Source organism: Talpa occidentalis, unplaced genomic scaffold (assembly GCF_014898055.3).
Source record: "Talpa occidentalis isolate TD23 unplaced genomic scaffold, MPIMG_talOcc4v2.1 talOcc4.5, whole genome shotgun sequence".
NCBI classification, from domain to species: domain Eukaryota; kingdom Metazoa; phylum Chordata; class Mammalia; order Eulipotyphla; family Talpidae; genus Talpa; species Talpa occidentalis.
Window position 1 is genome coordinate 63,950,087 of NW_023604861.1, and position 12,582 is coordinate 63,962,668.

Sequence of the window (12,582 nt, forward strand, 5' to 3'; positions counted from 1 at the left end):
AACTCCTCCTCTCTCTGTTTCTAGATCTGTAAAATAATCACATCTACCTCTTAATGTTATTGGGATAATGCAGTTAGAGAATGTAGGGAAACAATGCATAAGATATAATTAATATTCCCAGTTAAAAAACTATAATTGAAGATTAAGGACTTAATCTACCAAATCCACTCTAAGATCTGTTCAAGTAAATCTTAGCAGCTAAATGCTTTAAATGAAGAAGTAACACATTTTTTATTATAGAAATCTATGATTATTTTAGAAACTGAAATACTACAAAGCCAACTGCAGGAAATAAAGTCAATCATAATTCTATCACCAGCATCGAGAAATAACCCAACATTAACACATCTTTTTCTTACAAATTTGTGTTCACACTTTATATACTATTATAGCCTTACTTTTTCTTCATAATGTATATGATTATTTCCTTGTCAGTAGTTTTTTTGTAAAATATAATTTTTATAATTACACAGTTTTGTGTTTGTAAAATACCATAATTTAAAGTTTTCTTTAATATTTCATTATTTTGAATAATTCTGTAATACATACTCTTTTTCATGAATCTTTATTTTTGAAGTGTATTTCCAAATTGCTCAATATACTAGCCAGTAGCCTGCTAGGATATACTAGCTTAACTGGGCAATTTATTATTGATTTTAATAATAAATTGTCTTATTTAAAGAGAAATCTCTTTTTGTATTCTTTTACTACTATTAAATCAATTTAAACAAAGTGTACTTAATTGTGACTTTGTAGAATGAGAGGATGTTCCAAGCAACACTGAGGTTCAGTTCAAACCCCAGCCCATTTTCATACATCTTTTTGTGAATAGTTTTTAAAATCTGTCTCTTATTAACTCAAAATTAGGGCACAGACTGCACCATATTTCCTCCTACTATTTCGGTTTCTCCTCCAGTAAATTCTCCTCCAAAAACTCTCTGAATTTTTTTAATTTTTTTTAATAATTATTTGTTGAGGTAACATTGATTTTCAAATCTGTATATGTTTTAGGGTTATAGGTTCATACCTCTACAAATGTGTTATACCAACCACCACCAATAACCTGATTATTCTTCACCTACCCACTTTGGGACTCTTACCCGTTTTGACCTCACCCTCCCCTCTTTTGATAGCATTGAGAAAGATGTAAAAAAGGCCCCCCCAAAAAAAAACCTGGGGGAAAAACTGACTGCCACTATACACAATAGCAGCATCAGCCTAACAGAAAGGGATGGGAAAACCTAAAAGTGAGCTGTTTAGAGTGATATCAGGACTTTACAAACCACAAAGAGGGAGGAGGGGCTGCAGTGCAGAGCCCCCTACAGCTCTTGACTAGGTCACATGTGAACATTGGGATTCCTAAGACTTGGCATTACACTGAATATAAAGGGGTGCATTGCTGGAGAGCTGCAGAGGTCGGAGCACACAGACAGAGAGGACTACTGACTTGAATCTAAGACTCATAATAAAGAACAGGTGTAGTGCCTCCCCTAGTGGTGCAGGCGTTTGAGCGCCGCACCGTGAGGCTGTCCACAGACTCCACAGTGCTGGTTCTCCTGGCTGGCCAGCGAGGGTCCCACATGGCAAGGCAGACCTCTCCTGTTGGGCCTGCTGCTCCCCTCGGCAGTGTGTTTCATCAGTCTGCCTGTTCTGTTTCCCGCTCTGTCTCTGGTGAATCCTCTTACCCTCCCACGCATCTGGCCTGTACCCCAGTGAGGTGAGTGAGTGAGTGAATGAATGAATGACATTTTTAGTTTGAATCAGGTCCAAGCCCTTGAACTTCCCTCTAGAAGAGGTTACAGCTGAAGCCTGGTTGAAATACCTAAAACACCTGCCACCCCCAGCCCCAGATTGAGAGATCCACACCTTCTGCCCCCTAACCCAAAGGAATAATTCATAACAGGACGTTAAATTTTTGAGTCCACTGGAATTGATCCTTTGATGCTCCTTGCTCCCTTCCTCTTCTATAACTGTACCCCTTCATCGACACCAGTACCAGTCCCCCAACTATTCCAAAAGGTGTCTGTAGGGTAAAGAAAATATCAGGCTTTTCTGCCCTCCCGCCATCAGGATAGATGATGGATCCTTGTCCTGAATGCATGCCTGATGGCGGGCACCTGGAATAGGGTGTGGGCATAGGTAGATGGGATTCAGCTGAGCTAAGACTGTGCTTTTAAGGGCGGCGTCACGGGGACGCCAGCAGCAGCACCAGTAGCAGCAGTAGAAGCGGAAGCAGAAGCCGAAAGAGAAGCCGAGAAGCAGCAGAACGAACGCCAGAGAGTCCAGATAGAGTGAAGACTTGCTGGGGGCTGGGAGGCTGGCAGGCCTCCCTGCCTGCCATATGCCTGGTGAACCCCAAATAAAAAACCTGCAAAACCACTGAGGACTCTGACTCCTCCTTTACCCGGTCTGCATGGGATCAGAAAACCTGCACTGTGTCCTGTCCAGCCCTTACAGTGTCAAAACAACAGTTGAAAATATATTCCTAGTAAAATCCATAGAGTCAAAATGAGAAGATAAAAGAACATAGTAGAAATGCCAGAAAAAAGACCCAGTGTAGTGGCAGGAAGACACAGTGCAGGATCTCTGTGATCCGAGCAGACTGGGTAAGGAGGGGTCCTGGAGCCCTCAGTGGCTTTTGCCGGCTTTTATTGGGTTTACCAGGTACATGACAGGCAGGGGTGCTGGAGGGCTGGGAGGGCTGGGAGGCCTGCCTGCTTGCCTGCCTGCCAGCCTCCCAGCCCCCAGCAAGTCTTCATTCTTTCTGGGCTCGCTGGCATTCTCTCGTGGCCTCTGCTTCTCTGCTGGTGGTGCTCTTGCTCTTTCTTTCCCTCGCTTTCTCTTTCACTCTTCTGTTCCCTCTGCTGGCGTCCCCGTGACGCCGCCCTTATAAGCCCAGTCTCAGCCCAGGTGTACCCACTTACATAGGCCCACACCCCACCCCAGGTGTCCGCCATCAAGCATGCATTCATGATTGCAGATCCATCATCAGTCCTAATGGCAGGAGGGCAGAAAAGCCTGATACTTTTTTACATTACCCTACACCCAGAAAGGAGCCCAGATTCAATAACTGTGTTGTAGACACATGATAGGAGGGGAACTTAGGGCAACAATCCTGACAATGCTGATGGAACTTTAAAAAAAGTGGAGGGGGCCTCCCCTGGTGGCACAGGTGGTTGAGCGCCGCACTGTGAAGCTGTCCGCAGCCTCTGCAGCACGGGTTCAATCCCAACTGGCCGGGGAGGGTCCCACATGACGCGGCAGACCTCTCCTGCCTCGCCCGCTGCTCCCTTCAGCAGTGTATTTCGTCAGTCTGCCTGTTCTGTTTCCCACTCTGTCTCCTGTGAATCCTCTCACCCTCCCATGCATCTGACCTGTACCCCGGTTCTTTTATAAATAAATAAATCTTTAAAAAAAAAGTGGAGGGAGGATATAAAACAAAATAATGATAATGAAAATATGAGGCAGCCATATTCAAAATAATGAAGTTAAGAAAACACTATAGCTGATTTAAAAATATAATTAGGACCTTGTAAAGACAGGAACACAGAGTGCAGGTTTTCTATAATCCAGCAGACCGGATAAAGGAGGAGTCAGAGTCCTCAGTGGTTTTTTGCAGGTTTTTTATTTAGATTACCAGGTACACGGCAGGCAGTGGCGCTGGGGGTCTGGGGCTGGCAGGTCTTCACTCTGAGCTCTCCGGCCTTCTCTCAGCTTCTGCTTCTCTTGCTTCTCTCTCGGCTTCTGCTAGCATCCCCTTGACGCCGCCCTTAAAAGCCCAGTCGAATCCCATCTACCTATGCCCACACCCTACTCGAGGTGCCCGCCATGAGGCATGCATTCAGGACTGCAGGGTTCCGTCATCTATCCTAATGGCGGGAGGGCAGAAAAGCCTGATATCTTTTACCTTACCCTACAGGCCTTATACAATAGCAGGATGGCATAGAGCAGGTTCTCTATGAACCTATGCAGATGGGTAAAGGAGAGTCCTGGAGTCCTCGGTGGCTTTTTTCAGGCTTTTGTTGGGATTTTTACCAGATACACAGCAGGCCCTCCTCGTTCCGGAGGGCGAGGAGGCTGGTAGGCCTCCTAGCCCCTGGTGAATCTTCACTCTTACTGGGTTATCCGGCATTATCTCGTGATCTCGTTTTCTTTCTTCTGCTTCCCTTTTATTCTGCGCTCTCACTTGTTCCCCTTCTGGTAATACCCATGACACCGCCCCCACAAGCCCCAGTCTCAGTCCTGGTGTACCCACCTATGCACGTCCACACCCCACTCCAGGTGCCCGCCATCAGGCATGCATTCAGGACTGCAGGAATCCGTCATTAATCCTAATGGCGGGAGGGCGGAAAAGCCTGATAATCACTTACCCTACAGGCCTCAATAGCAGATAAACAGAAGCAATGAAGAGAATTAATGAGCTCAAAAATGCAGTGCTGGAGAACAAAAGACTAGAACACAGTAGAGGAAAAAAGAATTTTAAAAAAATGAAAAAGGGTAACAGCTCCCTGGGACAACTTAAAGAGAAGTAATATCCTATATCGGGGGACCACAGTTGGAGAAGAAAACGAAAAAAGCATAGGAAACCTATTTAAAGAAATAATCACCGAAACCATCTCAAGCTAAGAAATAAGCCAGAAGTTGTGATTCAAAGGGCCCAAAGAGTTCCAAATAAAATAATATCAGACAGACATACACCAAGACACAATAATAATAAAGCTGTTGAAACTAATGAGAAGAACAGAATATTGTAAAAATCTCAAGAGAAAAAGGTGTCAGTGCAAAGCAAGCACAGGGACAGGCAGGTTCATTGTTGATTTGGGCAAACAGAGAATTTCAGAGCCTTCGGTATCTCTAACATGCCTTTTTCATTTTTTTTAAGATTATTTATGCATACAAGAACTAGGGTACAGGACAGAGGTGCAGGGGGTGAGAAGATTCACCAGACTGAGTGGGGAACAGAACAGGCAGATTGACCGAAATACACTGCTGAGGGGAGCAGCGGGCAAGACAAGAGGTCTGCAGCACCGTGTGGGTAGCTCCCTGGCAGGGGTTTGAACTCGTGCTGCAGTGGCTGTGGATAGTTTCATAGTGCTGCAACTTAACCCCTTGCGCCACCACGAAGGCCTCTCTAACATGCCTTTAATGCTGAATCAGGGGACTAGACTCAGAAGCATACCAGCAAGCAGGGCAGCAAGGAGCAGCCAAGCCTCCCAGCCACCACGATCTCTATGTGCTCTCTGGCTTCTCTTCTTTCTCTCACTTTCAATTTCTCATAATCTCAGGCAGAAAAGAGCCTGAGTTACTCCATTTTCCCTACAAAAGGGGTCACCTGTAAGGAAATCAGACTTTTCAGCAAAAATATTACAAACATGAAGGGAATGGAAGGAGAGCTTTGAAACACTTAAAGAAAAAAAGATTTCCATCCCAGAGTCCTTTACCCATCAAGATTAACAATCAAAATAGAAGGAAGAGTAAGGAGCTTTATTGAAAAGCAAAACTAAAATAATTTGTCAACACCAAGCTGCATGTGAGGAAATAAAAAAGCAGTTATTATAAAGCAACAGAGCAATGAATATCGAGGCAACAGACACCTGGAGAGAATGTAGAGGAAAGGAACCCTATTACACTTTTGGTAGGAATTGCTTTATGGAAAGCAATCTGGATTTACCTAAAAAATTAAAAATGGAAATACCATGTGACCCTGCAATCCCACTCTTGGGGTATATCTATAGAATATGAAACACTCAACGGCAACAACAAAAAAACCACATGTTTCACAGCAGCATTATTTACAATAGCTAGGATATAGAAGCCACTTTCAGCAGACTTATGAATCAAGCTTTGGTAATATACACACCATGAAGTACTATATTGCTGTAAGAAAGAATGAAATGCAGGGGCCTCCCCTGGTGGTGCAGCGGTTGAGTGCTGGGCTGCGAAGCTTCCCGCAGCCTCTGCAGCACCTGTTTGATCCCCAGCCACCGGCAAAGGTCCCACATGGCGCGCAGATCTCTCCTGCTGCAACCACTGCTCCCCTTAGCAGTGTATTTCGTCAGTCTGCCTGCTCTGCTTCCCGCTCTGGCTCTGGTGAATTCTCTTACCCTCCTGTCCTTCTGACTGTACCCAGTGCTTGTATAAATAAATAAATATTTTTTTAAAAAAAAGAAAGAATGAAATGCAGCCACTTTCAACAAAATGGAGGGAATTTGAGAGAATTACGTGCAACAAAATAAGTCAGAAGGATAAAAACAAATTAGAAATTCATATAGCAGAAAATTAGATGATGTAAAATACTTTCTTAGATGATGTAAAATACCAGTAAAATACATTAGATGATGTAAAATACCAGTAAAATACTACTGGTCATCAATAAATATCCTGAGGGTTCTGAGGTTAATGGGGGTTGAGGGAGGCAAGGAGACACAAAGGATGATGATTGGATAAAATAAATTAATAAAAATTTAAATCATAATAATAAAGAAAATGACTGAAAACCTGAAAGAATCTTAAATCTCAGTTATTCAACAGGAAAGCATTAAAGGTAATATCACTTTAGAATGGACAATTTTGTTGGCTAGCCTTTTAAATTGGATAAAACTGTATAAGTTTATAAGAACCTTTTAAGATTTAGAAAAGTAGCTTTCTGAAATGTGAACTTGCAAGTTTTTAATTGGTGAAAGCAGAAAGAGACAGCATGGCAAGAAAGAAGTTCTGTTTGACAAAATTTATTTACACTACAGACAACTAAAGTAAATCAAAGATGGCTTATAAGTGTTCATATGTCAGAAACAGGGTATGAAAAACTGAAATTAGATCTTACAAAGAACTACAACATCTTTGGTATTTATACTTAAAATTCTCTGGCTCATAACTTTGCTTTAAAGATATTAGCTAAAATTGCCCAATATACATATAAGCATTTAGTTGTTTATTTTTTCTTTAAAATGGTTTTCTTTCTTAGTGGAAATTGAGTTTTACCAAGAAGTATAGCCACTAAACAATGTTTCTTTGCTGTAGGTAAAACTTCAGTCAAGAAGTTGACAAAAAAGGTAAGCAATGTATGAGGATTTCTCTCTTAAGGTAGAAAATGAACTTTTATAAGTTAAATTGAAAATTTTTAATATGTGTATTCAAAGGATATCGATGGTGTACTGGCAGGAATCTCAAAAGCTGGTGGTGGAACAACCTTTTTTAGAGACCTTGGAGAAAAAGGTGAGTTTGACTTGTTAGCTTTCTTCTTACGTGTTTTATTCAACTGAAGTGTAAGAAATTATGAAATTTGCAAGTTTATGTTAGAAAATACAGAGAATCTATATAGAAAATATAGAACATATTACTTAATAGGTGTTTCTCAATCACAGTATTCATAGTGTAGGCAACAACTCTCTAAAAGTCTTTAAGTAATTACAGATAAATTAGTAAAATGTTCATTTTAATTAAAACCTGCAGAGGGGGGATGATGAAAAGTATCTACAGTAAGAAGAGAAGACCTCAAAGAGCATCCAGGAGACTGCATTTAATGGATTAGAAAAGGAAGATGTACTATGAAAGCGACTAAGGCTGAGTGATTTAAGAAGTAAAGGAAAATGTTATCACAGAAGCCAAAGGAGAAAGTGCTAAGGGAATTACCAATGTGTAAATAAACAAGTAAGTTAAGTGGATTGAGTAAACTAAGGACAGAGAAATGTTCATTAGATTTAGCAGGGAAAAAGTGTTTTAACATTTCAGCAAGTGCAGTGTCAGTGATGGAATGGCATCTGAAGCTGAGTTATAGAAGGCTGAGAAGTGAGAAAAGTGCAGACCACTTGTGAGACAGGAGTGTGAGCAAAATGAATGAGAGGGCAGTTCTGGAAGTGAAAACAAAAGACCAAAGGAAGGTAGGTTTATTTTTGATGAAGAGACTTGAATATGTTTCTTGTTACTGAGAGGGAGAGGTGGGAAATTACAATTCAGTTGGATTTTTCTTTCTGAAGTAAGAAAAGTTGGGGAGAGTTCTTTAATAATTTTGACTTTGTGGGGCCTCCCCGGTGGCGCAGTAGGTTGAGCGCTGCACTGTAAAGCTGTCTATAGCCTCTGCAGCTGGGTTCGATTCCCAGCTGGCTGGAAAGAGATCCACATGGCGTGGCAGACCTCTCCTGCCTCGCCCGCTGCTCCCCTCAGCAGTCTTTGGTCCATCTGCCTGTTCTGCTCCTGCTTAGTTGGTATTATTTTATAGTCATAATTAAATTCACTCAGTGGTAATGCTGCCATGAATTTTAGAAGGAATATATCAACTTTTTATCAACATTTATACAAAAACTTGATATTTTATCATTTTTATTTTTTACTAAAATGCTTCCTTTTGATATGAACTGTTTCTAAGATATACGGATGAAAGTTCTGCCTCATAATGACTGTTTTATTAACTTAATGTTTAACAGCTTGCAACTAGGGTTTATTTTTCCTTTGCCTTAACTAGATATTATTTAAGATGAATTCATTGAATGTGTCATCATTATTATGTATGTTTATATATAGTTATTTCAAAATATATTAGCTGTAAAATTATAGTTCATTCAAGTAAATAAATATGATCATGGCAGCATTGATCACAATATTCAATTTTTAAAATTTCCCTGCCCTACTAGAGACTATAGGAATGTATCTCTAATACCATGTATGCTATGCTCTGAATTATGAAATTAATTATTAAAATTAGTAGAAATCATAAGGAAGCATATGCTGTGCAAGTAACAATTTAATAATTTTTTGAAGGCACTGTTTTCTTTATATAACAGAACAGTAATTCAATTCTAAATCTGGATCTGCTGGGCCTCCCTGGTGACGCCAGGGGTTAAGCATGGCACTGTGAAGCTATCTGCAGCCTCTGCACCATGAGCTCGATCCCCCAGCCCGCCAGAGAGCTACCCACATGGCGCAGCAGACCTCTCCTGTCTCACCCGCTGCTCTCCTCAGCAGTATATTTCAGTAGATCTGCCTTTTCTGTTCCCCACTCTGTCTCTGGTGAATCCTCTCACTGCTACCCCCCACCCCCCTGCACCTCTGGCCTGTACCCTAGTTCTTATATGCAAAATAAATAAATCGTTTAAAAAAATAAGTCTAGATCTGCTTCTGCAGTTGCATCTTTCCTCTCTATCTTTATTAGTACTATTAGAATTAGAAGTACTGTTCCTTACAACAGAAATAATATTGCCTTTCCATATTTGTTCCAGTCCTCCTCTGTAACCTTCTCGACGTCTCCATTTTGATGTTATTCCCTCTCTCTAGCACATTATCAGTTTTTCTTCTCCACTGTTTCATTCCTATATTATGTAAACCTATAGTTCTCATTTTTAAGTAAAAGGAATTTATCCTTTGACCTACATCTCCCACCAGATGCCGCCATACTTTCTAATCTCTTTTCATAACCAAAATCTTGTTTTGTATTCATTTCATCATTTCCCACATATTCTTCAGCCCACTTCAGTCTGGCACCTATCATCAGTGGACACTGCACTTGTCAAGGGATCACTAGTGACTTCCTTGTTAGCAGATCCAGTGGAGATGTTTTATATGCTCAGTTTACTTGACCCCAGCAGTATTTGGTACTATAATATTATCTATTCTCACCTCAAAAATGTCCCTTATTTTCACTTTGTGACCCCATACCTTCTTCTATTTTTTTTTTCCTAACGTCCTAATTGCTTTTCTCTACTTCCTTTGATGAATTTCAACTAGAAACTCCAAAACTGGGGAGATCAAACAATACCTCATTCTATTGAGCAAGTCTGAAGGCAGGAACTAGCCAGAACTAAAAAGAACAGTGAGAAATTCTATATGCACAGAAATTAAGGTTTAAAGGAAAGATTTAACAAACTTTGAGGAGAAGGAGGCTCCCTAGCAAATGAAGGGCTGTATTTTTGAGGCCTGACGTATTATGTGAGAGTTGAAATTTCAAAAAGCAGCGAGCAAACATTCATTTTCTTGGTATAAAAAAGATAAATGAGTAGTAGTAGAGCTTATGTAAAATAGACTAAGGGAAGCCTTGAAAACAACAGTGAGACAGAAAGTTATTCAGGTTTCCAAACTGCTTAGTCTTAATTCTCCAGAGAGGAAAGAAAAAAAGAACCTATAGCTTTTCTTTATTCATTTCTTTTTTTTAAAGATTTATTTATTTGTGCATACACGAACTGGAGATACAGGCCAGAGGTGCGGAGGGGTGAGAGGATTCACCAGAGACAGAGTGCTGAGGGGAGCAGTGGGAGGGACAGAAAAGGTCTGCTGTGCCGTATGGGTCACCTCCCTGGCCAGCGATCGAACTCATGCTACAGAGGATATGGATAGCTTCACAGTGCTGTGCTTAACCCCTTGTGCCACCAGGGAGGCCCTTCTTTATTAATTTCTTGAAATTGAGACCATCATTCTTTTCTTTCAGCCTCTGCTTCCAGCACCAAAATTTTGAAGCAGTTGTCCATATTGGGAGAGGAGCTAGGAAAGCTGTTCTCACTAGAGATAGTCAGAGGATTCTGGTAGAGTGTGGTCACATCTCCAAATTGTGGTTCTGGTCTCCAGAAGAAAGATTGTGAATCTCTCTATTTTTACCAGCTTCGCTGCTTCTCTACCATAAGAGAGATAAATATTTGTTTTCCGTGGATATTGAAAAAGATTATCAGTAACTTTTTCCCATTAATTTTTAAGTTACAGATATAGAAGTATATATACACCTAATTATCCCAGCAAGTAAATAGATTCATCAACCTACTCACACATTTTCCTCATTGCATAGTTCTTCCTCCCTGGTCTTTCCAAAGCTGGAAGATTATTTATATTTTCAGAATGAGCCAGGGGCAGCATATGTTTCTAATATTTCTTGAAGAATCAGAAGCTACCATTTCTTGATTATTGTAAAGAAAAATCTATAGTTAAGGACTATTAGAAAAATATACATAAAATGAAAGTCCACAGCAAGAAGTTTGATTTTTGTTCCTTTAGGTAGGCTCCCTGAGGATATTACTATGAGAAGTAGAGGAAAGAAAATGACTAGAGAGGGAAATAAGGGTTCTTTAAGAGGAATGAGAAGGAATACATGAATGCAGGAATAAATCGTATTTGTTTCAAAGAATAAAAATTTTGCATTGAACAGCTACTGGAAGAAAATTCAATCTAACTTGCTATCATTTACACAGGAGCTTTCATTAATAAAGGACTGATAGGAAAACCAGGACTTAATGATGTGACTTAATGATGACAAGAACTAAACAACTGACAGGGAAATGAGGCAGAACAGCAGCACTGAAGATTTAGAAGTATCATGAAAGGGCAAAGAAAGAACTCTGTTATCTCACCATTTGTTAAATGCTGACTTCCCTTAACTTAGGCTTTCCTATTCTTGCTTTTATTCCACTCTAAGGTTCCCAACCCTGATCCTTTACAGTCTCCATCCCTCTGCCAATATAGTTTCTTCACCACATTCTACATGGAAGAAGAATTGCTAAGGTTGGGAATACTTCATGGGCTGAATAGTTGGAACTTCATAATAACTGGGTTACTTGGAATTTTATACTTCTTTAAGATCTGTTTCTAGGGTTATAGTGGGAATAGCTAACTTCTGGTACAATTCCTTGAGATCAGCGTCAACAAAAGATCTTCTATTATTAAGCAAATCTGTGTGCCACAAATTTTCTTGATTTCTGTGAAACCACATTGTCCTAATTGTCTTTGTACCTCTCTTTCCTCTTGCTGCCCATTCAGTATTTCTGCTTACTAGGATTCTGTCCTTCACTTACTACTCTTCTCCTTTTAACTTCTTTGGTTTTAGCATCTACCATACTGATGGCTCTCAAATACCTTTTCATTTTTTCCAGCCTAGCTTTTCTCCTAACTAGTAATACTTTCCACCCTGCTCATCAAACCCAGGAAATATCTTTTTTTTTTTTTTTTTGTGGGACCCTCGCCGGCGGCCGGGGAACGAACCGGCGCTGCAGAGGCTGCAGGCAGCCTCGCAGCCCAGCGTTCAACTGCTGCGCCACCAGGGGAGACCCAGCCCAGGAAATATCTTTGAATCCTTTCTCTGTTTGCCTCTCATCCTTCATATGGAAACAGTCTAATTTTGCCTCCTAAATATTTATCTTACAGGAAACAAGAAGAAATCTTGAGGAAGGACTTAACTGCATTTTTTTTTTTCAGTTTTTCTCTAAAATACATGAATTGAGGGCCTCCCCGGTGGTGCAGCGGTTGAGCGCTGGGCTGCAAAGCTGCCGGCAGCCTCTGCAGCGCCGGTTTGATCCCTGGACACCAGAGAGGGTCCCACATAGCGCACAGACCTCTCCTGCCGCCCGCTGCTCCCCTCAGCAGTGTACTTCGGTCCTTCTGCCTGCTCTGCTCCCTGCTCTGGCTCTGGTGAATTCTCTCACCCTCCCGGGCTTCTGACTGTACCCAGTGCTTGAATGAATGAATGAATAAATAAATAAATAAATAAATAAATAAATAAATAAATAAATCTTTTTAAAAAATGCATGAATTGAAATGTACATTTAAAACTTTAAAAAACACTAATGTGAATAGCTTATAGAAAATATTCAACAGTTTTTTTCATATATA

The 12,582-nt window shown here is 40.6% G+C and overlaps 1 protein-coding gene across 1 annotated transcript in view; it reads left to right on the plus strand.

Moving 5' to 3' along the window:
* The window catches only part of MICU2 (mitochondrial calcium uptake 2), a 78,205-nt gene that overhangs the window by 24,629 nt on the left and 40,994 nt on the right, over positions 1-12,582 (plus strand). Inside the window, exons 3-4 of the mRNA XM_037527342.2 lie at positions 7,021-7,052; positions 7,140-7,215. Of these exons, the coding sequence (XP_037383239.1) occupies positions 7,021-7,052; positions 7,140-7,215 (108 nt within the window). The remainder of the gene's footprint in view (positions 1-7,020; positions 7,053-7,139; positions 7,216-12,582) is intronic.